The sequence below is a fragment of the Leopardus geoffroyi genome, chromosome E3 (genome assembly GCF_018350155.1).
Source record: "Leopardus geoffroyi isolate Oge1 chromosome E3, O.geoffroyi_Oge1_pat1.0, whole genome shotgun sequence".
In the NCBI taxonomy this organism is placed as follows: domain Eukaryota; kingdom Metazoa; phylum Chordata; class Mammalia; order Carnivora; family Felidae; genus Leopardus; species Leopardus geoffroyi.
In genome coordinates, this window is record NC_059340.1 from 40,112,812 (window position 1) to 40,136,394 (window position 23,583).

Consider the following 23,583-nt stretch of genomic DNA (forward strand, 5'->3'; position numbering starts at 1 on the left):
TCTGTGCATCTGTCGCTCACAGTTAAGGTCCAAGGCCTCTGCTAAAGGGAGAAGCTTCGCGAGTCTGGTTCAGGAGACCGGGGGCGGGTACTTCCGGCATGATTGCCCAATCGCAGAGGTGGGGCACTTTCTATAAAAGCTTCAGCCTCGGGCGCGTGCTTTCTTTTGGGAATTCAGTGGCGGCCGTGGGCGTTTGTCTGTGCGGACGCTGCGAGTCCACGTTAGGGGAGGATCTGGGCCCCGAATGGGGCTGAGGGGTCCTCCAGGGCCATCTTCCGCCGGTGCTCCGCCTCTGTCTTCAGCGTTGTACGCGTTCCTTGCTCCGCCCGCCCCTCCCCCCACCCGTCCCGTTCTGTTGGGAAGGTGCGACTCCAGACCGACTTCTCTCCGCAGGTAAGCCTGGGCCGGGCTTGGTTTCCCCTTTGCAGCCTGGAGCCTGTGATGAATTGCTTTCGTTTCTGACACCTCGTATGAAAACTGCATGTGCAGTCTGATTATTTTGCAAGACTGAGGCTTCAGGGTGCGCCCCCCTTGACAGGAGGGGCTGGTGTGAAAACATCTCGAAAAAATCGGGGTAGCGGGCTTCTGTCTACATTTCGGCTCTGTGTGTCTGACTTGTAGGGCGGTCGGTGACGTGGTTGGAGACCGTGGACGTAAATGAACGTCAGCCCGGGGCCTGGTGGTAAGGCGGGAGTCCACGTCCGTATCTGCGGCGCTTAACAATAAAGCAGAGGTGGTGAGTTGATGGGAGCGCAAGTGTCTTTATTTTCACACGCGTTTGCCCCCCAGAGGACTCCGCGGGAGGACTGGCTCGTTCCGTGGCAGTCTTGGGAAGGGGTAGAGAAAGATGGATATTCACACGGTGACCTTTCAACTATTGGGATGCCTTCTCGTTTTTTTGCCTGGAAGAGCAGAAATCCCGGGGCGGAGCGGGGGGTCTTTGTCTTAAGCAGGTGAGGAACTCTTCCTCCTCACCGGCCACAGAGCACTGTTTTCTGTTTGGTTGGGTCTTGCAGAGGGAAGTGGACATCAACCACCCAACCACCTAGGTTCCCCGTGCTCCCTAGACAGCAGCCCTAGTTGAGGGTACTACCCTCTTAGCGTTGTCTTCAACCCGTACTTTGCCGAGGGCGCAAGAAGGGGACTTCTTGTAACAGAAGAGACCGGCAGTCCAGAAAACACAACTTTATTCACCAGGACTGAAAACAAAGACTCTTAACCTAAAGACCTATGAGCTGGAGCACACTGCCAGCCTCCTGGCTTGACCTCACTCTGCACAGGCCTCAGCTGGGCTGGCAGTTCTAGTTTCCCTGACGGTTTCTGATTTCCCACATGCCGTTCGTGTATTAGAAAGCCGCAAACTTGGCGTCCTCCAGGCAACACGAGAGGAAGACCCTGCTGATGTTTGAACCAGAGTCTCTGAGTGTGTGGGCTGGCAGCTTTGGTCCTTGGGGCACAGATGCATGATTGGATGTGCAGCGAAGCCCTCTGCCCCAGGCACGGACAGGAGTCCGGCCTCTCCCTGCCTGGGCAGCGGGTGCCGCTGAAGACATGGCTTTTGAGGGGTTAGGCACTGTACACGTGGCGCTGGCACCAGGGTCCAGCCTTGAAGCTGGGCACGTCCAGGAGAGGGCAGCAGAGTGCCGTGGCAGCAAGACCAGGCTCCCCGCATGGGCTTTACATTGTGGGGTGTCTCCTGTACGGGAGGCCGTTGCTTCTCCATCAAGGCCTTGGGGGCAAGGCCCTGAGTCAGGGGCTGCAGACCCACTGGCTCCGTGAAGCCTGTCGGAACTGAGGCTCTAGGGAAAGACAAGGCTCTGTCTGGGAGTCCCAGAAACGGCCGCCCTCGAGTTGACTGCCAGGTGACCCTCTGTCCAGCCTTGCAGGGGCCTCCCAGAGGATGTGCAGTGGCAGTGCCCAGTCAGGTTCAGGGTCTGCAGCAGGAGGCCCCTCGGCCCTCCCTCTTGACGTAGTCGTGCAGCCGGAAGCGAGGCTCACTGGGGACCTTCATGGAGCGCTGCTTCAACTCCCTGTGGGGCAGAGGGGACCATGGGACAGCTTCCTCCACCAGCAGAGAGATTCAGACTCTGGGTCTGGAGGAACTTCCTGGTGACTACCAGCACTTACTTTGCTACGGCTGTGAAGGCCAAGTCTACGTTGAGGCCTGTCTTGGCGCTGGTCTCCATGAAGGGCAGCCCGTACTCCTGCAAACAGCTGCTGCCAGCCAGGTGGCAGCCTGGTGGAGATAGCCCAGGCCCTGCAACCCCAGGGACGCTCCCCGGACACCCACCCCACCCCGGCTCACCTTAGCCAACTTCTCCCCATCCTCCCTTTTCACCACACGCTCCTGGGCAGAGTCCACCTGGCATGGGGGGGTGGGTCTTGGTGAGAGCTGGCCCAGGGCTTACCCTACCACCCCTGCCCCCATACAGAGCCACGGTGGAGAGGATGGGCTGGGGTGCCCACCTTGTTCCCCAGCAGCATGAGCACCACGTCATGTTGGGCATAATCCTGGATCTCAGTCAGCCAGGCCTGTGGGGGAAAAGCTGAGACCAGGCTGGAGGCTGGCACTCTGCTCGCCCCTTGCCCCTCCAGGCCTCACTGCTTGGGGTGCCTGTTGGGCTCTGGCTAATAGGAAGGCCCAGAAATCGAGGTCCCTGGGCCCTGTTGAGGCACCCTCGACAAGCACCTTACCCAAGGTGTTGGACTGACAGAGCTGGAAGGTCCTCAGACTCCCTTCAGCTCATGCTCCACCTGAGCCACCAGAGGGGCCGCCTCCCTGCAGTCAGTAGGGTCCTTAGCCCCCTGGGACCCTAATGCCATCACGGCCTGTTCCTGCCACCACCACCAGGAAGGAAACCACTGACCTGGATATTGTCAAAGGAGGCCTTGTTGGTGACATCATAGAGCAGCAGCAGTGCTGGGGGCAGAGGACGAGTGAGGACACCTCCAGGGCCCACCACAGCTTCCTGTCACCCACACCCACACGCATCACAGCCTCCACACTTCCTGCCATGCTCCTGCCCAGGGCACCCTCCTCCGTGCAGAAGCCAGGGAAACCTGACACCCACGAGAGCACAGCCTCTGACTCCCCGGGACTGGCGTCCCCCACCCACAAGCTCACCATGAGCATCACGGTAGTAGGCGTGGGTGACGCTCCGGAACCGCTCCTGGCCAGCTGTGTCCCAGATCTGGAGTGACAGGCACAGGGCCGCCAGTTCCTCCTGGGTGTTCACTACCCTCAACCCTCTGCCCCCCGCTGCTCCCCACACCACTCACCTGCAGCTTCACCTTCATGCCATCCACATCCAGAACTTTGTTCTGAAATAACAACCAGCCCGGTCCAGCAACCAACAGCTAGAACACTGCTGCCCTCCGGTGGGGAGCTCCCAGCTTCCCCCCCTCACCGTGCCTCCTGCACCTCCCCCTGGTGAGCCCCTCCTGGTAGCCCACTCCCACCCTGGAGGCCCAGCACCTGCTCCACCAGCTCCCTGCCCTTGAAGGTGACTTACACCACCCACCTGGTCAGTCGCTGAGTCCCGTTGCTCCCGCCTCCCCCCACTCCCTTCCCTCTGCCAGCACCCCTCCAGCCCAGCCTGGCTGCCCACTTCCCCCTGTGCCTAGCCATAGCCAGCTTCCTGGTTTAAGAGCCGGCAGCCCCCTGAGGGCGGGTCCCAGCACAGTACAGTAACCACAGAGCCTGAAACTGCCTGGTACACAGTGGGTGCTCATTAAATGTTTGCTGGCCGGTAGTGGTTCCTAGCCGGACCTTCCCGGTGCAGGGCTAGTGGCAGGGAAAGACCCAACCCCACGGTTCCCATCTGCTGTGGTGGGGGTGGGGGCCCCTGGCAGCTGGAACACCACCGCCCCCCTCTTCCCCAAGCTCCTGCTGTCAGGGTGCTTCTGGGTCTCCAAGGAACCAATGGCACAGCCATCTGCTGGGCTGAGGCGGGGGGGGGGGGGGGGGGGACTGGGAAGGACACCCTGCCTTCACTGGCACCCTGAACAGGGGTGTGAACCAAACAGCCTCACCTCCCTCGCCACCTGCCCCAGAGCCAAGAGGGAGGTGAGAAGGGGGGAGATGGGTCCAAAACAGGGCAAGGACCATCTGTCCAGGGTCAGAGCTGCCCCCTTTCGGCACCTGAACCCTTACTTCATCTCAGAAGACTTGAGGGGACCTGGACCCTCAAGCAGGGTAACCCATGGCCCCCCAGACTGGGAGGAGCCCCCTTTCCTGTTCCCAGAATGGGCCTCCCTCCCAGCCTCCCACCAACTGGGTCTAATTAAAGGGTGAGAAAAAATGCAAATTTGGGATTTGTCTAGAACACACCAGCACCTTGGCAAGGCAAGAATTTAGACTGGTGACTCGAGGTGGGGGCTGGAATGCTGCCACCCACCAGGCCGAAGGCCGCAGCCCTCAATGTCGCCTGCTGACTCCACAGGCTGCTAAAGGTGCCAGGTGGGGGGAAATGAGAGGGAGGTGAAGTCCAGGGGCACTTCCCTTCCCCTCAGAAAACCCCAGGACACCCCTCCTGCTGGGGGCAACCTGGGAGGGGGCTCTCGAAGAGGGGGGAGCAGCCAGGCGGCAGCACTTCCCGTGAGCCTCCTCACCCAAGGGCAGGGACCCGCCCCTGCTCCCAGAGGGGGTACGTGCTCCACACCACCTGTCTTCCTAGGTCCTTTGGCAGGTTTCCTGGCACCTCTGTACAGAAGGACAGTGATGTTCGCCTTCCAAGTGAACATGGGCCTTGAGTGTCCTCTGTCAGCCATCACCCGGAGGGTGGGAAGGCACCACGGCCCACCTACCCTGAGGCACAGAAGGTAGCTCCAGGCACAGGGGTGCTCTCCCTGCTTCAGTCAGATGCAGCCCTCACCTGTCTCCAGGACCCTTAGGGGGTCAGGAGGTGTGGTTTGCTGGGTAAGGCATCCCACCTCAACCACCTGGGCCCTGAGAGCCGGGTGGTCCAGACAGGAGCTCGAGCTCCACCCTGTGAGCCTGTTGGTGTCACTGGGGTAACGGAGAAACCAGCTGCCCAGGGGTGTTGTGAGAGCCCAGGGAGCTGGTGTCAGGGGCCCAGGGCATGGCTGGGCCAGCTCAGTGCTTAGGACGTGAGCTTCCACTCTCACCCGGAAGTCGATGCCCACAGTGGAGATGAAGGTCCCTGCCAGGAAAGCCCCGTCCTTGAAGCGCACGAGTAAGCAGGTCTTCCCCACGCCTGAGTCCCCCACCAGCATGACCTGGGGTGAACAGGAGGGTCAGAGGTGTTAGGGACAGAGGGGACCAAGGTGCTGGCCCACCCAGAGGGGTGTCTGGCCTTCCCTGCGCTGGCCTGGCCAGGAGTGGAGGAACCGGTCTCGGGCTCACAGGTTCGGCAGGACTTGGGGGAGACATAGCAGCTATGGTGGCTGCCAGCCTAGACCTCCAGGCTCCCACCTCCAGAAGGTTCTGTCCCCTCTTGAACAGTGGCCCAATTCATTCAACCAGTGAGGAGTGGGGGCAGCTGCCTCCATCCAGGGTCCTACCCAACCCACCCCAGACCCTGGACATCATGCTTGATCTGGAAGGAAAGCATGTGGGGCTTGGTGGGGAGCTGGGTCTGGGGATTGGTAGCTGGAGACCTTCTGAAAGGCCTGCAGGGGTCTCTGTGCCAGGGGCTTCTTCCCATCCCAGTAAGACTCTGGAGGAATTTGCCACATGGGAGTCAGATCTTGGTGTGAGGAGGGGCCTCGGTCAGGTCTGTGGAGCAGGAGGGGCAGTCAGGCCTCCCCCCTCCTCCCCTCCCCCAGCCTGCTGCCCCAGGCTCCAAACCCAAAGACAGTCCTGACAACCCCTCCACGATTCACAGGCTCCTGCCCAGGGCTGAAGAAGGCTCTAGTGCTCCCTACCCGACTGGCAAACCTCTTCTTAATCTCCCCCGTCCTCCAAAAAGAGAAGACCCACAGACCCTGGGGGTGCGGAAGGCAGCATATGGGAAATGGTGAGACTGGGCCCCGCGCGGGGGCGGGGGCGGTGTCATTCGGGACCCGGGACGGAGCACCTGCCAGGTCTGGGACCCTTTGTCCAGCCCTGCCAGCTGTGGCGTTAGGGGGCAGACCTTGCCAGCTGTTAGGTATCTGAAATCCGGGTCTGAAGGCTGTGTGTGTATGCCATGCACCGTGCCAGCTGCTGGATGCCGCTCCGGCGGGCTCCCCGCCGAGGGTCCGCGGGGTCCTGCATCCCCTCCCCGACCTCTCCCGGCTCGGCTCGGGCAGAGCGCCACCTGCTGCGCTCGCATGGGGCGGGGGCCGGCTCACCTTGAAGGCGACGTCGTAGAAGTCGCCGCCGCCAAGCGAGGGCCGGCCGGGCTGCGGGGGTCCGTTGGGCCGCGCCTGGGGGCCGGGGCGCGCAGTCCCTGGGCGCGCCGGCCGGGACCCGTCGGCCGCAGGCAGCGCGGAGGCAGCGGGCCCGCTGGCCCCCTTTCTCTTGGGGGTCTTCTTCCTGGACATGGCGGGCGGGCGCTCAGGGAGCTCCCGCTGCAGCCGCCGCGCCCCGGGCCGCTCTGCTCCCCGCGCCCGCCGAGCGCGACACGGACCCGAACCCGTCCCGCGGCGGCGGCGGCGGCTGCGGCGACGGCGGCGGCATCGCGGGCGCCAGGCTCCCCGCAGCCCCGCCCCCGCGCCCCACAGCCCGCAGCCACTCAGGCCCGGCCTCCCCACCCCGCCGCCAATGGCCGCGCTGGGGCGGGGGCATGCAAATGAGCCGGCCGCCCCGGGGCGGGGTCACGAGGCCCGGCCACTGCCCTAGGTGCTCCCGGTGGGCTCGCGTCCGCCGGGTGCGTGCAGCTCCCGCCCTGCCCCAGGCCCTGCGACCTCACTCCGTGGCCACCCACCTCCGTGAGGCGGTGGGTCTGGGTGAGGCGGGATCCTGTCGTTTTCCCGCGTGTACCCCCTCCCCCCCCCCCCCCCCCCCCGCACTGCTCCTTGCCCAGTGACCCTCACTGGACGGCCTCTGGGCCTGGGACGAGGGGAGTGCCCGAGAAGGGGGCGCTGAGGCAGTGGGACTGCATGGGGTGGACACCCTGGGTTTCTGTCCCTTCCCAGCCGGAGATGCCACCTGGTCTGCTGCGCCCTCCCTTCTCCCCTTAGGGCAGGCAAACAAACCGGGAGTGGGGGCTCCCAGCGCTCTGGGCTCATCTGACAGCTGGTTACCAGAGGCAGGACACAGCTAGCACTTGAGAGCCGCAAGGCGCCCTCCCCCGCAGCTTCTGCCCGCTGGGCTGAAGCCTCAGGACCCTTGGGTAAAGGGAAATCCACCTTAGGGCAGTAGCAAGCCCTCTGAGGGGCCTTTTCCCTGGGGCTCTGCCCTCAGGGGTTTGGGAGGAGAAGGGGCTAGGAGGTTCCTCCTCCAGAATGTGGCTAGCTCCTTGCCCTTCTGGTGCCAGGTTCTGGCCCCAAGGGGGCCAAGTGCTGAATGTCCAAATCCCATGCTAGGCCCTGGCAGACCGGCCTCCAGAGCCTGACACCTCCTCTCCACCTGAACTGTCTGTCTCCACCCAAGATTCTCTGGGTTTTGAGAATGAGGCTGAGACAGTCATGGAATCCCAGGAGCAGTGAGCCAACATGCCCCTCACCTAGGGCTTGGGGGCAGCGGGTGTAGGCACAAAGGCATTTCTTCGGGGATCAGCCTTTGCTCCATACCTCTCTGGGAGCTGGAGGGTTGGCCTGGCTGTCCCCTAAGATGTGACAGCTGACACATGGACCCTAGGTCCTTCAGAGGCCTGAGCCCTCTCAGCTGGCAGGTCCCAGAGCCCAAATAATTATAATGGGCAGAAGATGCCTCTAGGGCTCAGAGATCGGGGACAACACAACAGAGTGATTTCCCAAGAGGGGCTGGCAAGGCCCTTCACGGGAGAGGCTGTGGAAATCGCCCTTTCCCGAGTGTCACTGTGTGCCAGGCACAAGTTATCCTCAAACCTATCCTGTGAAGTGAGTAATGCTATGATCCCCAATGTTCAGATGGGAAAACTGAGGCCCAGAGACGGAAAGGGAGCTGTCCAAAATCACCAGGCTAGAAAGTGACAGAGCCGGGTTTGTACCTAACTCTTGGCTCCAGAGAACATACACTGCCCCTTGGCAGGGTTGGCCCAGGATTCTCTGGAGACCCATCCCTCAGGGCCCTGGCAGAGCCGGGGGACAAGCCTGAGGAAGCCCTCTGAGGGCCTACTCTCTTGTCTCACTCCTCTTCTTCCAGGCCAATGCAGATGTGTGGGCAGCGGGGCTTGGGGTGGGAATGTGGAGCTCCCACTGCTGGGGCCCTGGGGATTCCAGGTGACCTACCCTCCATGAGGCCAACTTCAGGGTAGCCGCCCCCGGGGTCTCAGCCAGTGCCCACTAAGCCCAGGATCCAGGGCGACCAGAAAGGAGTCTGGGGTGCCCGAGGGGTAGGTAAGGCAGCCTGAGTCGAGGGTGGGGCTAATGCTAATGGGGTAACGGGAAGAGGGAAGGTAGTAGGCACTTCGGAGAGACTGGGGAGCCAGGAGGGGCGGGCAGCTGAAAGCAGCAGAAGGGAAAGACTTGACCTTGTAACCTTTAGAATCAGAGTATGTATATGTAAAAACCCAGGTCTCCGGTTTGTTTTGAAGAGAGAGTTCGAGGTCCCTGGACCACAGCATCCCTCCTGCCACTCTTGCCTTCCAGCAGTCCTCCTAATCTTTGATCATTATGTCCCTTGGTTCCTCTGTTCGCCATCTGTCTCATTCTCTGGGATGAAGTTCTCTGGGTACAGGAAGCAGCTTGTCTTGGTCACTGCCATATTCCTGGCAGCTGGCTCCAGGCCTCGATAAACTATTATTAAATTCGTGAAAGAAATATGAGTTAGAAACGGGCCCCACTTCAGGAGGACACGTCATTGCCAGCAAGGATTTAAGGCAGAAGGTACCTCCGTGTGCAGTGAGGCAGGACTAGTGTTACCCAGTAGTGAGAGCAGGGCCTTGTGGAGGAGGGGCATTGGCTCCAGGCTCGGAAGGTTGAACAGGAGTCCAGCAGGAGAGGACACAGAGAAACTTGCCAGGTAGAGGAGTGAATACGTATAAGCTCAGAGTGCCAGTGGGTGGGCTTTTGGAGAGGAGGCCACAGTGTCGTGTCCGGATGCTTGGAGAAAATCTCATCGGTAACATAGGAGGGGGCTAGATTCGCAAGTGAATGTGAAAGTTCAGCCTAGAGGCTTGGAAATTGTTCGGCGAGAAGTAGGGAGCCATGCACAGTTGCTGAGCAAAGCAACAGAGGACTTTGCTACAGGAGTACAGGAGGTAAAGTGGAGGGGGTGCAGGGTGCCGCCTGTAGATGGGGAGATGAGTTGGAAAGGGGTGGCAGGAACCGAGGGTGGGGGGAATCAGCCCCTGGGGCAGAGGCAGCATAGCGCTGAGGTACGCTAAGGGGCGACTTCTCTGCCACCCCACCCGATCGGGAGGGAAGGCCTCGGTCTCCTGCCTTTGGGTCTGTGATTGCTCTGACCAGTACCTATGGCTGAAGTGGCCCTGTGTCCGTTTCTGGACCCAGACCTTCTAGACTAGCAGTCCTACATCCCTTCTCCTGGAACACTCATTCCTGGGCCCCAGCTGACATACCGTGAGAAAGTCCAAGCAGCCTTGTGAAGAATCCCGGGTGGAAAGGAACTCACTTGCTGCCCGTGGAGGATAGGAGTTGTCCTGGCAACGAGCGCTTAGTTCTGGTGGGTTCCATGCGGAGCTGGGATAAGCTGACCCCACTGAGCCCTGCCCAAACTGCATTTGGGGGATTTTTGTTCCACAGGAATAGATAACTAGAACAGGCTGCCAGCCAGGGGAAGGAAGGGGGCCAGTTCGGTGGGAAAGGTCAGCAGGGTGGCCTTGACCGGACTTGGGGAAGCCCAGACTGTTGGGATCTTCAGGCCTGCAAAGAAGACCTCTGGGCCTCCAGGGCAGGTCCCTGAGGCGGGGTGTGGCGCTGAGGTGAGTGCTGAGGCTGAGCTAGAGTGCGGAGTGAAGGAAGGGTGCCTGTGGGCCTAACCCTCCTCGCAGGGGGCTGGTTCTGCTGGCCAGAGAGGGTGGACACATATCTGTGTCTCAGCAAAGGGAGAGAGCAATCCCAGATATGTTCCCGCCTCACTCCTGGATCCTCCCTCCAGCACCCTGTGGCGGCCTGGGTTCCTGATGCCTTCCTGTGCCTGGGCCTCCAGCTCCGGCATGCTGCCCTCTGACTTGCCCTTCTGGCTGTCCGGACCCTCTGTCATGGAGTGACGTGTGCCATGAGTACCCAGACACAACAACTCTCTGGGACCTACGGCCTGAGGCAATCCCTCTCTGGAGCCCCATTTTCCAAGCCGGCCAGCCTTACCGACACATTCTGCTGACCCACGGGGCCATGGTCCTGGAGCCAGGCAGTCTTCCTCGTCCTTCCAGGCACTGCTTGGAGCCCCCTCCTCCAGGCAGGCAGCCTTCCAGGCTCCTCCCACCCCCACTCCTTGCTCTACAGACACGCTGTGGACACACATTTGCTCCCCACGGGTCCCTCAGGAGGCTGCATGGCCTCCGCACCGGCCTCTGAGCTTCCTGAGGACGGCACCCGTCCTGTCTCCACCAAGCACTCAATGAACAGGTCTGTGACTGAGCAGGACAGGGCTGGACTGGACCTCAGGGGTCTTGTATTCAGTGGGGAGGGGAGTGGCAGCCCTCCCAAGTCTCATGCCCCCAGAGCCCCTCCCCAGAAGTGAGTCCTAGGGAACTGAGCTGCCTGTGATCTCAGGGAGGGGACCCTGGCTGGGGATGGTGCCAGAAGGCAGAGGCCCCGGATCCCTGGCTGGCTGCGGGCCCCGGGGCACGTGGTGTCCTGAACCTGCGCCCCTCTGCCTGGAATGAGGGGGCGAGAGGAGCTGATCCCTGAGGTCCCTTCCAGCTCAAACACCTTATGTTCTATGAAATCCACGTGAGCGTTGCCATGGAGACGGCAGAGAGGAACTGTAGCGGCTCCCCCCAGAAGACAGAAGAGAGAGTCACCCCAGGAAGCGGCTGATGTCAGAGGTGTGCTCGCCCCCTCCCCCCAGTGCCCAGGTGCACAGGGGCCACGCTGAGCCCCTACTCCCTCCTGCTCCCTCCTGCTCCCGCGAGGCTGAGAGGAGACACCCTGCCTGCGGCACTCGGCACTCACTGGGGTTGCACCGAGGCCCTCCCGGACAGGACAGGTGGTAAGGGGTGGGTGTCCGCCCGTTGGGGCAGGGACTATTGTGTGAGGGCTGGAGCAGTGGGTGGTTTCCCTGCAAGCCTGACTGCCCTCTGGCATCCCTTCCCCCCCCCCGTGGCTCAGGTACTCAGACCTGAGTGCTCTTGGCGGTCCGTCTCGGGATGCAAAATGTGCCTGAGCCCCGCGGGCTGCTGCTCGGTCCGACTCTGCACTCAGGCCCCTGGCAGGTGAGACCTCTGTCGGGAGGAGCACAGGTCAGCCCCCCACTCCAGGCTCTCCGGGCAACCTTTGAGTGCTGTGCTGGGGAGGCAGAGGTATAAAGGAATAAAACGGATACCTGTGTAGCCATGACAACTGCAGGAGTCCGAGCACCGGCTGCGCCTGGTGTGGGCCAGTGATGCACTCGCCTTGTCTCTCCTTTTCTCCTTAATTATGGAAGTGATCTGTGACTTCCGCCCACGAGAAATAAAAGTGCTTGGGGCACCCGGGTGGCTCAGTTGGTTGGCTGTCCCACTTCGGCTCGGGTCATGATCTCGCGGTCCATGAGTTCGAGCCCCGCTTCGGGCTCTGTGCTGCCAGCTCAGACCCTGGAGCCTGCTTCGTATTCTGTGTCTCCCTCTCTCTCTGCCCCTCCCCCACTCACGCTCTGTCTCTATAAAAAATTAACATTAAAAAATTAAGGAAAAAAAATAAGAAATAAAAGTGCTTGTTCTCCCCAAACCGTTATTAGGTCTGGCAGTGGCGACCGTATCAGTCTCCCACAAAAATGTAGGAGAGGTAACAAAGATGCATAGCAGGTAAACGTGGTACCACCACAAAACAGCTCAAATTTGTTATATTCTGCTTGCGAGGCCACGGTGAATGGAGATATGAAGCTGACGGGGCTCAGGGAGCTAAAGCAAGTCTGGGTTCTTCTGGGGAGGATCCTTGCCTCTTCAGCTTGCTTTCCTTGGCTCGTGGCCACCTTCTTCCAGCTCCCCTTTCCAGAGCCACCCGGCCTTCCTACTGCCATCAAATCTCCCATTACAGGGACCGTTGTGATCACATTTAGGCCCCCTCTGGCTAATCCAGGACAACCCTTCATCTTAAGACCCTTAACTTAATCACAGCTGCGAGGTCTCTTTTGCCAGGTGAGGCCCCGTTCACAGGCTCTGAGCACCAGGACCCGTATCTCTCTGGGATCCACTGCTCAGCTCCCTCAGCACCGTCCACGTTTTGTAGTTTGCGGTTTTGTGGGAAACAAAGGTTCTGTGGTTGACACAGACCTGAAAATCACCGGACAACAGATTCCTTCTTCTGTACTATCTTAATCCAGTTTGTTTAGGCATACAAATTATGCTATACCGAATACGTTTCATTACACATAAATATGCATTAAATTTATTGGGATGTGCCCATGTCCTCTAAGAGTACACATAAAATCACATCAGATCACATATCTGATCTGTCCACATTTGATGGGATTTTCCCATAAACAGATCTGGATTCAGTGTCTTCTCCCCTCCCCTACCCCATGGCTCTGCTACGTTTTCGATTTCTTCCTTTATGATTGGTCTATTTGAGCTTTTTATTTCTTCTTGAGTCAGTTTTAATAGTTTGTCTTGTTCTAGCATATAATGATCCTATCGAGATTTCAAAAGTTTATGAACAATTGCACATATATTTCTTTTATAATTTTTACTTCTATTTCTGTGAATAAACCTGTGTTCTTAACCTTAATGCTCCGTATTTTGTTTTTATCTCTCTTGCAGTCACACTTGCCAGCAGACTCTTTTTAAAAATCTCAGTGGCTTTATACATCAAAAATAGCTCTCTTTGTTTTATTGATCCATTCTACTCTTTCTTCTAAGGTAATTTATACTCTTAGGGCACCTGGCTGGCTCAGCCGGTAGAGCACGCGACTCAGTCAGTCTCAGGGCTGTGAGTTCGAGCCCCACCTCGGGTGTCGAGATTATTTAAATAAATAAACCTTAAAAAAGAAAATGTACAATTTGGTAAGTTTTTACATATGTATACACCCATGAAACCATGACTGCGATTAATACAAAGGAGGAATCTATCGCTTCTACGTTTACCTTTCTTTTTTAATTAAAAAAATCATTTTAAGTTTTATTTATTTATTTTGAGAGAGAGAGAGAGAGAGAGAGAGCGCGCGCGCATGAGCAGGGGAGGGGCAGAGAAAGAGGGGAAGAGAGAATCCCAAGCAGGCTCTGTGCTGTCGATGAGGAGCCTGATGCGGGGCTCGAACCGGCAAACCGTGAGATCATGACCTGAGCCAAAACCAAGAGTCAGATGCTTAACCGACGGAGCCACCCAGGGGCCCCTACATTTATCTTTCAATTACCTGGCTTGTCAGGGTGTCCTGCCTTGTCCCAAGGTCCTCTGCAGACGGCTCTTCAGGCCTCACCTCAGGTAGATGTCCTTGTGTTTGGGTGGGCTGAAGGGAGCGTGTAGTGTACTAAACATATATTTAGTATGCCTCCTCATCACGAGAATCCTTGTTCTGTAGCAGAGAAATGTAACAAAATTTACATATATTATGATCATCCATGTGCTGGGTCTTATTTGATTAATAATGCTTATTCTGATTAATACATTGATCCACTATTTCCTTTTGTAATTCTTTCCTGGGCTGATTAGGTTTTCTTGTGTACTCCTCCCCCCCACCCATTTTTCCCTTTTACGCTAACAGCTATCATTAACTTCATCAAAAACCTTAAGGGGCACCTGGCTGGCTCAGTTGGAAGAGCATGCAGCACCTTGATCTTGGGGTTGTGAGTTCAAGCCCCACATTTGGTGTAGCGATTACTTAAATAAAATTTTAAAAACTTAAAAAAAAACCTACCTGAAAATCTAAGTTTTATCAATAAAGAATTGTCAGGGCACCTGGGTGGCTCAGTTGGTTAAGCATCAATGCTTGGTTTGGGCTTAGGTCATGATTTCACAGGTTCGTGGGTTCAAGCCCCATGCTGGGCTTTGTGCTGACAGCTTGGAGCTTGCTTGGGATTCTCTCTCTCTCTGCCCCTCCCCCACCTCAAAAATCAATAAATAAACATTAAAAAAAAAACCCAATTCTCCAATGTCCCCCTCTCTGAATCAAACAAATCTTTGGCCCATTTTATTTTCTGTTTGTTGAAAGAGTCAAGAATTTCATTTCCAGATAATGAATTTCTTCCCTAAACACGTCTTTTCTGTTTCAGAAATCCTTTTGAAACAATTGTATTTACTCCACCACCTTCTTCAAACAGTCACTTAGACTGGATTCACCTGCTTTTCTCATTTTTCACCTCTCTTTTCCTATCTCAAGTTTGTCATTTGACTGGAATTAAAAGTTTGGGTTGGACGGGCACCTGGGAGGCGTGAGGACTCCGTGGAAGGAGGCTGTGGAGGGAAGGGTGGAGAAACGAAGGATGTGGGTTTCCTCCCCTTTGTCTCACGGGAAGAAAAACCCTTTACCGCTACTCTGTACCCTTCTCTTTCCTCTGACATCTAAGCATCTAGGAGCAACGGGCCACTGCCACGTGTACTCCCTCACTTGCCACCAACCGGCTGGCATCTGGCTTGCTATCTAACCCCTCAACTCCATGCGCCCTCAGTAAAGGTCATGGGTGAATACAGTGCCTTCAGCTTTATGCAGGCGACATGGCAGGATCGAGGGACGGGATGACCCTCAGGACTAGGGGCGCTGACATGCCCCTGGATAAGTGTTCTGCCCGCAATAGATAGCTCATAAACACACGTCCCCCGAGTGCGTGATGCCAATTGGCACATGACATAGGGGCCGAGGAAGCTTCTTAGAGGAGGGACCTCTGCTGATTCTGTGAGCATAAGTAATCGTGGAGGGGGGATGGAAAAGCACTGCAGGCAAAGGGAACAACGTGGGGAAGGGCTAAGAGGCGGGAGGCTGTAGACAGTGCTGGAAGCCCCAAGGGGGGGGGTACATGTGGTTCTGTGCAGTGTGGGTGGGCCAAGGGGGCATGCGTGGCTGCACCACCCCCAGCCCTTGGTCTGTTCCTGCAGCCCGAGCCCCTGCTGGCTTCCTCCCTGTAGCCTTTCTCTCAACTTCCATACACCTTACCTGTTTCCCACTACTTCTCTGGGGCATTCTCATTCAGACTCCCTCCAAACCTTCTTTCCCCTCCTTCTCTAGGGTGGGGCTCCCCACATCTGGGGATTTTCATCTGCCCCAGGTCTGCTCACCCTCCCCTCCCAGTCTCACCCCCCCCCCCTTTAAGTTGCACTCTGGGCACCTTCTCCAGTGGCCTAGGGCACCACGTGTCCAGAACCTACTCCTCACCTTTCCCTCCACATCCCTCCTCCCTGAGGTCATGCCCACCCATCCCAGCCCCCAGCCCCCAGATGAGGTACCATCTGAGCCTCTTCCTTTCCTCCCCAGAGCTCCTGCGTCACCCCATCAACCCCACCTTGGCTTAGACCCTCATATCAGTGTTTTCCAAACTGGGTTCCCAAGCACTCCCTCTGTGACTCTGTATAAAAGTGTTCATGAGGCCCAAGAGGCTCGCGGGCTCAGCAGTCTCTCCCTATTCCCCCTCCTGTCTAACTTAAGTCCTTCTCCATACCCTGTAGGGAATTGGTCCAAGAGGCTCCAAATTGGAGAGTTGAGCCCTGAGAACGGGCCACAGCTGCCAGAGCTGGACTATCGGCCGCCTTCCTCCACCCTGGACACCTGGAGATCCTCTGCCTGTTCCTGAGTCATGTGACCTCCAGGACATGGCAGACTGCCTGTTCCCTGTTCATCCCTGGCCTCTGCCTCATGGGGTCCCCACCTGTTCACCCTGGGATCTTTCCTGAGAGCTGGCTCTGGGCTGGATGTGATCTTCCCCCAGCCCTGAAACAGCCCTAAATGCTATTTCCGTCACACAGATGAGGAGAGTGAGGGGTTTGGATGCCACGGCATGCTGGGGGGGAGGGGAAGCAGGGCTGCAGTGCGCCCCATGGTGACCTTGCTTGGGCTCTTCCAGTGACAGGTAGCAGGACATAGACCCAGACTTGTGGATCTGGTTGAGGTTTCCAGCTATTTTAAGCAGGGGGACAGAGGACAGGAAGTCCGGAAGCCTTGGGATGCAGTCTGGCACCTGGTCTCAGGGTAGTGGGACAGGGACCTCGCCCATGTGAGGATCTGGGGACTTCTCCCTGTGACCGCTCTGCTCCCTACAGTCAGGCATCCACAATGGCCCGATGGTGGAACAATTTTATTACTTCTTCACTGAAAGTTGAGACAACGTAAAATCCATCCTTTTAAGAGCGCAATTCAGTGATTTTTAGTGTATTTACAAGGCTGTGCAACCATCGCCACTACCTAATTCCAGAGAACGTCCTCCTCATCCCAGGAGGAAACCCCACACCCATTAGCAGTCACTCCCCATTCCAGGCTCCCCAGCCCCGAGAGCCACAAATGCACTTTTCTTTTAGATTCGGTAGGACGCGGGTGCCCCGGCTGCAGAGCGAGGCCTCCTGCCCTCCGCCCGGCGGGCGGCGGCTGGGACGCTGCGCCTCCCCCGCCCAGCTGAGGCCCACCTGGGGCGTCACCTCCGTGACAGCGGGGACTAGCCGCCACACGTCGCCGGCCCTCTGGAGGAGCGCCAAGAGAGGACGCGGTGCGTATTTACTGAGCGCCTACCCCGGGCCAGGAGCTTGGAATACGGCCGAGACGGAGAGGGACAGAGGCGCTGGGAGTGGGCGAGCGCCCGCAGCGGGCGCTCAAAGGTCGCGGGCCGCGGGGGTTACCACCGCTGGTGTTCGTACTGCGGCGACGCTCGCCACCGCGAAGGGCTGCGGGGCGCCCCGGCGGCGGGGAACCGAGGCTGGAGGGCGCGCGAGGGCAGCTGCGCCGAGGCCCCACCCGCGCCGCTCCCGAGGGAGGAGTGCGCGCGGCCGCGCGACGCCCCGCCTACCCCCCGAGCGCGCGGCCGCCCTGCAGAGCGAAGGGCGGGGCCTGAGGACGCCCCGCCCCCGCCCGCCCCGCGCCGCGCCAGGAGCTGGAGGAGGAGCGGCGGCGGGCCCGCACTGCAGCGCGAGCGCGCGACCGGCCGGCCGTGGACGTAGAGTGCGGCCGGGCCCGAGCGCCGAGCGGGCGTCGCGCAGGCAGACAGGCCGTGGCCGCCGTCGGATCCCGCCCCGCGCCCCGCCATGCAGTCCGCGGGCCCCGCCTGAGCCGCGGCCGCCGGCGCCGGGCGGGCTCGGGGGCTCGGGGCCGGGCCGGGGCCATGCGCGCGCTGCCCTGACGATGCCGCCCGCCGCGCCCGCCCGCCTGGCGCTCGCCCTGGGCCTGGGCCTGTGGCTCGGGGCGCTGGCGGGGGGCCCCGGGCGCGGCTGCGGGCCGTGCGCGCCGCCCTGCCTGTGCGGCCCGGCGCCCGGCGCCGCCTGCCGCGTCAACTGCTCCGGCCGCGGACTGCGGACGCTCGGACCCGCGCTGCGCATCCCCGCCGACGCCACCGCGCTGTGAGTAACCCGCCGCCCTGCGCCGCGGGCCGGGCGGTTGCCATGGCGCCGGGCGGGCGCCGGGACTCGGGGGCGCCCGGGGCGTGGGGCGGCCTCGGCGCGCCTGCACCCTCGGCTCCGGGGAGAGGCCGGGCCGGGCAGGCCGCCGGCCTGGCGGGCCTCGCAGGGCGTGGGCGCGTCCCCGGCCTCTGAAGGGGAAACGCAGTGCGGGCCAGGCCTCTCCCAGGGCGAGGCTCCAAACGCAGTGAGGTCGGCCCGACTAAATAAGGAAAACCCGGGACCGCGGCCGGTCCTCAGCCCCCCTGGCCTGCGCCAGGGCGGAGCAGAAACATCCCGGTTTCTCTGAAAGCAGAAGTATCCCACCTGGTGGGGCTCCGCAATCGCGAGTTAAGGGGGAACCCGCGGCAGCGCGCGGGGGCTGCGTGGGAGGCGTCTGAAGGGAACCCGCAAACTGTTAGACGCTAATTAGAGGCTAATAGAACGCAGCCTGGGGGAACGCTCTGCACCTGGGACCTCTGCAGCAGGAAACCAGGAGGGAGAGAGCTCTGTCTGGGATGGCGGGCCAGGCCTCCTGGAAGAGGTGTCTGGACAGAGATTTGAAGGATGTGTAAGAATTGGCCTGATGCTGAAGGAGGAGTCTGGAGGCTGCGGGAGGCGGGGAGGAGGGAGCCGTGTGTGCAAGGCTTGGAGGCTGCATTTGGCCATGTGCGGGTGTAGGGTACACCCCACTGTGGCAACTGCAGGGGCATTTTGAGGGAGTGGGGCAGGACGAGAGGTGGGCTCCGCTCTTAATGGACCTTATGCCCCTCGTGTCTAGGGCTCCGATGTTATCCTGGGGACAATGGGTAGGTGGAGTTGCCAGGACTGGTTTAAAATGCTGAAGAGCTATTGTCAGGTGTCCACTTGGACTCAGATGGTGTGATTTGCCCAAGAACAAGTAGCGGCCAGCACATGGCAGGGCCCAGTTTGCCTGAGGTGCTCCGGACCCGGAGTTGGAATGGGGAGGGTACAGGGGACCAGGATTTGCAGACCGTTGTCCCCTGGCTAGGGGACAGGCTCGGGGCCTGCTGATCTGCATTCCTGTGGCCCTGTGTGGATTTCTTGGGCACTTTCAGGCACCTGAGCTGGGAGTCCCGTTCGTCTTTGGCCGCATGCTGGAATCCTCTGGGGAGCATTTAGTGTCCTCAGACCATCCCACCCTGGGGATGGGTCCTGGAATTTGGTTCTGTAACATTCCCTGGGCGCCTCCAGTGTGTGGGCCCCTTTAATTAGGGGACCCGTGGCCAGTGTTGAGATGAGTTTGGATGTTGGCGGGTAGGTGGGTGAAGTAGGGAAGGGTACTTCTCCTGGGGGGTCTGGATGTCCTTGGGGCTTTGTCGGGTGGAATTGGGGGTTCTCCAGGGTCAGGTGGGAGCCTGTCGCTCAGCCACCTGATCACTTAAGCCTAAGTTGCCATCCCAGCTGTCTCAGAGGTGGGAGATGGGCGTGTCGCCTGCACCAGCCCCTGTATAATCGCTTCCGATGCACCCCACCTGCTTCTGGATGCTGTGCGTGAAGTTACCCATCTCTGGTTGGCTGGGAGCTGCTGAGGTCAGGCCTGGCTCCTTCTGGTTCTTCTCTGGTTTCCCTGCTTCCCCAGCACCTGGTGCTGAGCTGGCCTCCAGGAGCTGTGCAGGAAATCAACCGTAGAGGTGGTCCTGTAGCGGGGAGCAGGCTCTGGAGCCTCTTGAGCCCAGTGATGGAGCCCAGGACTGTTGCTTCGTGTGTGTCCCCTTAGGCTTTGGTCTTGGGAACTGGCGGGCTGGCCCAGCCTGACAGGACAGGATTCCCAGGTTGCTGGACCCGCTGAGCTTGCGATGGGACCCTGAGAAGTAGGTAGATGGGGATCAGAGGATATCCCACACTGTCCTTTACACCCCGAAGCTGCCTCTGGGAGATTTCTGGAGGCTGGGGGCCAGGAACTGAGGGAGATCGGGCTCCCCACTGGTTCCCCAGACCACCATCTGGGCTCTGTCGGCTGCCCCAGCAGCCTGTCAATCCTGCAAGCCCTGTGCTCAGGGAGAGGGAGATAGGGGAGTCTTCTCCTCTCCAAGGGAGAAGGACCAAGCTCAGAGAGGGCAGGGAGCCTGCTGGGTAAGGGTGTACGTGCCCAGGGGCCCCAGCAGCCCTGCTTTCTGGGTGCTGCCAGCGGTTCAGGCCTGGTACCTGTGTCATCAGTCCCGTGGCCACCCCTCCATGAGACTCCTCGTATAGCTTGAGGTGCCCCAGGGCCAGACGGGTATAAGGACCAAGGCTGGCCCACAGGGGACTCGGGGCCTCAGCGCCTCAGCATGCAGGATGGCCTGGGCTTCTGAAACTGAGCCTTTCCTGGGTGAGATGGTGCTGCTGGTTAGGTGGCCTGAGAGAGGTGACGTCACTAGCAAAGGGTTGCTGTTTTTAAAGCATCATCGTGTACCATTGGAACATGCACAGAAGTAGGCAAAGTTTTGTGCTGAACCTCATGGACCCGTTGCCCTCTGCCCTGCCCTCCACACTCCCACCTCCGTTTTTGAACCAAATTCCAGCTCTCTCGTTCTTTGATGTATAAACATTTTGGAGTGGATGGCCACGCCGTGGTCTCCCCTAAGACAGTGGGTGATTCCCTGATCTCAGTATGTATCCAGTGTGTCAAGGTTTTGGATTGTCTCTGTTTTTTGAGTACTTTGAGTTAGGATCCAGATACGGTCCTCACAGTGCAATTACTGTGCTCCGTCTTCTGACAAGGTATCCGTTTTCCCACATCTCTTTCCTTCCTTATGCTGCTTGTTGAAAGCGGCCCTGACTGGGGTCTGGGCTTGAACTGCACCTCTGCCATCACCATGGCGACGTCTGGTTTGTCCCGCTGCCCTCTGTTTCCTGTAGTTTGACAGTCCAGGGCTGTGTTGTGTGGCAAGCCACATTTCAAGTACCCCGGAGGCGCTTGTGGCCAGTGGCTACTGCATGGCACAGGACAGCACGGAGGTAGAATGTTGGTCACAGGAGAGAGGTCTGGATGTGACGGTGCTCCTCCGGCTGTGGTCTGTCGATCAGTGTCACGTGTGGCTGGCTGTTGTCGGCCACCCCCTTCTCGGGATGTGTGCTGTTGGTTTCCGTCGGTGGTCTGTAGGACTAGGTTTGGAGCAGGAACTTGGTGGGGACTTGGTTCATGGAGGGAAATATCAGGACCTTAGGGTCTTTTGTCACCTGGGGGTACTTAGGGCCTCGCCTCTAAATGACAGGAGGGAGCGAGGGAGACCGGGGAGGCTGGGCCCCCAGCATCTGCATGGCACACGGGCGTGAGGGGAGGTGGCATCTGTGGCCGTTGGGCCCGGTGTGTGCGTAACGCGTCCGGCTGTACGTGCCGCGCGTGTTGCTGCCTTGAGGACTGGCCTGGCCACAGAGGGTCCCCTCCCTGAGCCCTCATCATCAGACGGAGAGCCTGGCTGCTGTGTGCTGCGCCCCGTGCCTAGAGTCTGTGAGGCTCGGTTATTACGGCCAAGCCCATGTTAAACCGAAGACACAGATGCGGGGAGTGGGCTGCTTTGGAGGCGCTGCCTGGACGGACCCCCGGTGTAGGTGACGCTGCAAGGTCTGAGGGAGTGCGTGCCAGACGGGGACAGCCTGGAGGGGTCTCTGAGGCTCCAGGTGATGGAGGTGTGGGAGAAGCAGGCGGGGAGGGTGGCATTGAAAGGTCCCTGATGGAAGTGGCAGGGAACACTGGCTGCTGCATGGAGTTGGGTCTCAGGAGGATTGGCGCCTCCCGCGTGCCCAGCTGCTCTCCCCTCATGTTCCCCGAGCTGCACGGTGTGGCCAGCCTGCACTTGGAAATCAGAGAGAAACGCACGTGTAGCTGTGGTTTCCCAGTGGGACACGGAAGGCTGAGTTGCCAGAGCTGTAGACAGGAGGGCACCTGCCAGCTTCTGGGTGTGGTTGGCCCCCAACTGGGCGGGAGGGCGAGTGGGGAGGCCTTGGCTGCGTGTGCACACTTGGGTACGAGAAGGGACCGACACCGGAACGCCCACAGCGCCAACAGCCAACCCTCGGGAGCCCACCGGCGCCCGGGAGCCTTGAGGGCGGCCGCCTCTGGGGATGGGCCCACCTGCAGGGGTGAGCATGTGCAGGCCGTTTCTGTGATGGGCGCCCGCGGCCAGAACGTAAACGAAGGGCGTCTTACACACGGTCGATGCTGATGAGATACACGGCCCAAGTGAAAATGGGTGAAGGATCTGAACAGACGTTGTCTTCAATAAAGACGCGGGTGACCAGGGAGCACGTGAAAAGATGCTCAGCATCCAGCTTTCGAGGAAACCCAGATCAAACCGCAGTGAGAGGTCTATCACCAAAGACGGGTCATAGCACGTGTTGGTGAGGACGTGCAGAAGCTGGAACCTTCACGCACCACGGGCGGGCGTAAAACGGGGCGGCACATCGGAGAGCCATCTACCAGCTCCTGGAAAGATTAAATGTGGAGTCACGGTAGGAGCCAGCATTTCTGCTCCTGGGTGTCTGTTCAAGAGAACTGAAACCCGTGTCTACCCATAAACTACCCACGGTAGCAGAGACGTGGAAACAGCCCCAGTGTCTGGCAGCAGACGAGCAGATCCACGGAATGTGGTCCGTCCACACGGTGGAGTACCACTCAGCCATCAAAAGGAACAAAGCGCTGGCACCTGCAACAGCCTGGATGCGCCTTGAAAACATGTTCGGTGAAGGAAGCCAGACTAGAGGCCCCGTGTTGAATGATTTCACCGGTAGGAAATGTCCCGAACAGGCAAATCCACGGAGCCAGAAAGCAGATTAGTGTTTTCTCCAGCTGGGGTTGGGGGATGGGGTTTGGAGATGACGGCCAAGGAGTGTGGGGTTTCTGTTTGGGGTGATGAGAATGTTGTGGAATCACACAGTGGTGATGGTTGCACAACCCTGAGAAGATGCTAAAAACCACTGAATTGTATACTTCACAACGGTGAACCTCAGAGCATGTGAATTACATCCGAATTAAAAAACAAATCTCTGAAGAAAAGAGTGGGGGGGGGTGCGCACCCCCACTCCCCACCACTGTCTCGTCCTCTCCCTCTGTGTTGCCATGTTGTGGGCTCCTTGCTAAGCCTTTTCTGTCCTTGATCTCTCAGTGCCTTGCCATAGTGCTGTGGGGTTGGAACTTGATGCGTTTCACAGACTGGGAAACTGAGGCTTCCCGAGGTGGAGTCACTTCCTCAGGTCACATGGCTGGGGAGTTGTGGCAGAGAAGTGATTTTGTCAGCACGTTCTGGAGCAGAGCCCTGGAGCTGCGCACGGGGGCCTGGTTCGACGAGGTGGCAGTGGGGACATCTTTGAGTGGGATTGAGAGGGACTGGGTGGGATCTGGGCTCAGCTGCCTGCTCGGCCCTGCCCTGCGAAGCCCTTGGGCCCAACTCCCTCCTTGGACTTCCCTTGGCCATCCACGCTGTGGTTCTTCCCGCTGACTTCCTGCCTGGTTCTAGGAGGGAGGCGTGGGGACCCAGGAGTCGGGACTCTGGCCCTAAGTCAGACCTGGGTCACGTCCCAGCTCCCCCATTTTCTTTTTAAAAAAAAAAATTTTTTTTTTTTTTTAACATTTATTTATTTTTCAGACAGAGAGAGAGCATGAACAGGGGAGGGTCAGAGAGAGAGGGAGACACAGAATCCGAAACAGGCTCCAGGCTCTGAGCTGTCGGCACCGAGCCCGATGTGGGGCTTGAACTCACAGACCCCGAGATCATGACCTGAGCTGAAGTCGGACGCTTAACCGACTAAGCCACCCAGGCGCCCCCCAGCTCCCCCATTTTCTGCGTGACCTTGGCTGAGTCACTCAGCCTTCCTGAGCTGTAGTCTCCACACCTGCAAGGCAGGCACCTTGAATGGATGCCCTCCTGGGGTTGTGGGCTCCTC

General features: G+C 59.2%; 2 protein-coding genes, 1 long non-coding RNA gene and 1 other non-coding gene across 15 annotated transcripts in view; 3 read left to right on the forward strand and 1 right to left on the reverse strand.

Moving 5' to 3' along the window:
* Positions 1 to 27: 27 nt before the first annotated feature.
* LOC123589638 lies at positions 28 to 11,681 on the forward strand. 2 transcript variants are annotated; one of them, XR_006708425.1, is made up of 4 exons: positions 144 to 393; positions 622 to 736; positions 5,847 to 5,978; positions 10,912 to 11,681. It is a non-coding gene; the product is annotated as an uncharacterized LOC123589638 (long non-coding RNA). The 2 variants fall into 2 exon arrangements; XR_006708424.1 differs by lacking the exons at positions 5,847 to 5,978; positions 10,912 to 11,681 and having other exon boundaries at positions 28 to 393; positions 622 to 745.
* On the forward strand, positions 434 to 516 carry LOC123589852. Its single transcript, XR_006708496.1, has one exon. It is a non-coding gene; the product is annotated as a small nucleolar RNA SNORD60 (small nucleolar RNA).
* On the reverse strand, positions 1,171 to 6,592 carry RAB26 (RAB26, member RAS oncogene family). Of its 4 annotated transcripts, none has more exons than XM_045462037.1 (9): positions 6,295 to 6,592; positions 5,128 to 5,238; positions 3,280 to 3,321; positions 3,125 to 3,191; positions 2,868 to 2,920; positions 2,467 to 2,532; positions 2,306 to 2,362; positions 2,128 to 2,204; positions 1,171 to 2,030 (listed from the first exon to the last, which is right to left on the reverse strand). In XM_045462037.1, the coding sequence occupies exons 1-9, from the start codon at positions 6,484 to 6,486 to the stop codon at positions 1,928 to 1,930; spliced, it is 768 nt and encodes a 255-aa protein (XP_045317993.1). In that variant the 5' UTR covers positions 6,487 to 6,592; the 3' UTR covers positions 1,171 to 1,927. The 4 variants fall into 4 exon arrangements, with proteins under 4 accessions (XP_045317993.1, XP_045317995.1, XP_045317994.1 ...); XM_045462039.1 differs by having other exon boundaries at positions 2,128 to 2,214; XM_045462038.1 differs by having other exon boundaries at positions 2,128 to 2,217.
* A 5,522-nt stretch (positions 11,682 to 17,203) lies between the features above and the next one.
* The window catches only part of PKD1 (polycystin 1, transient receptor potential channel interacting), a 44,012-nt gene continuing 37,632 nt past the window's right edge, over positions 17,204 to 23,583 (forward strand). For 6 of the 8 annotated variants that reach the window (XM_045460630.1, XM_045460627.1, XM_045460631.1 and 3 more), the window contains exon 1: positions 17,206 to 17,658. In XM_045460630.1, the coding sequence (XP_045316586.1) occupies positions 17,444 to 17,658 (215 nt within the window). In that variant the 5' untranslated portion in view covers positions 17,206 to 17,443. Of the gene's footprint in view, positions 17,659 to 23,583 lie in introns of all 8 variants that reach the window. The other 2 variants (XM_045460633.1, XM_045460625.1) reach the window with 2 other exon arrangements.

Bases quoted from the DNA above. Each gene is read 5' to 3' on its own strand.
- RAB26 (XM_045462037.1), bottom strand. From the start codon at position 6,486: ATGTCCAGGAAGAAGACCCCCAAGAGAAAGGGGGCCAGCGGGCCCGCT. The intron at 2,363-2,466 runs GTGGGCACCCCA...CCCCCATGCCAG, and splicing joins TCATGCTGCTGGGGAACAAG to GTGGACTCTGCCCAGGAGCG. The intron at 2,031-2,127 runs GTAAGTGCTGGT...TCTGCCCCACAG, and splicing joins GCCTTCACAGCCGTAGCAAA to GGAGTTGAAGCAGCGCTCCA.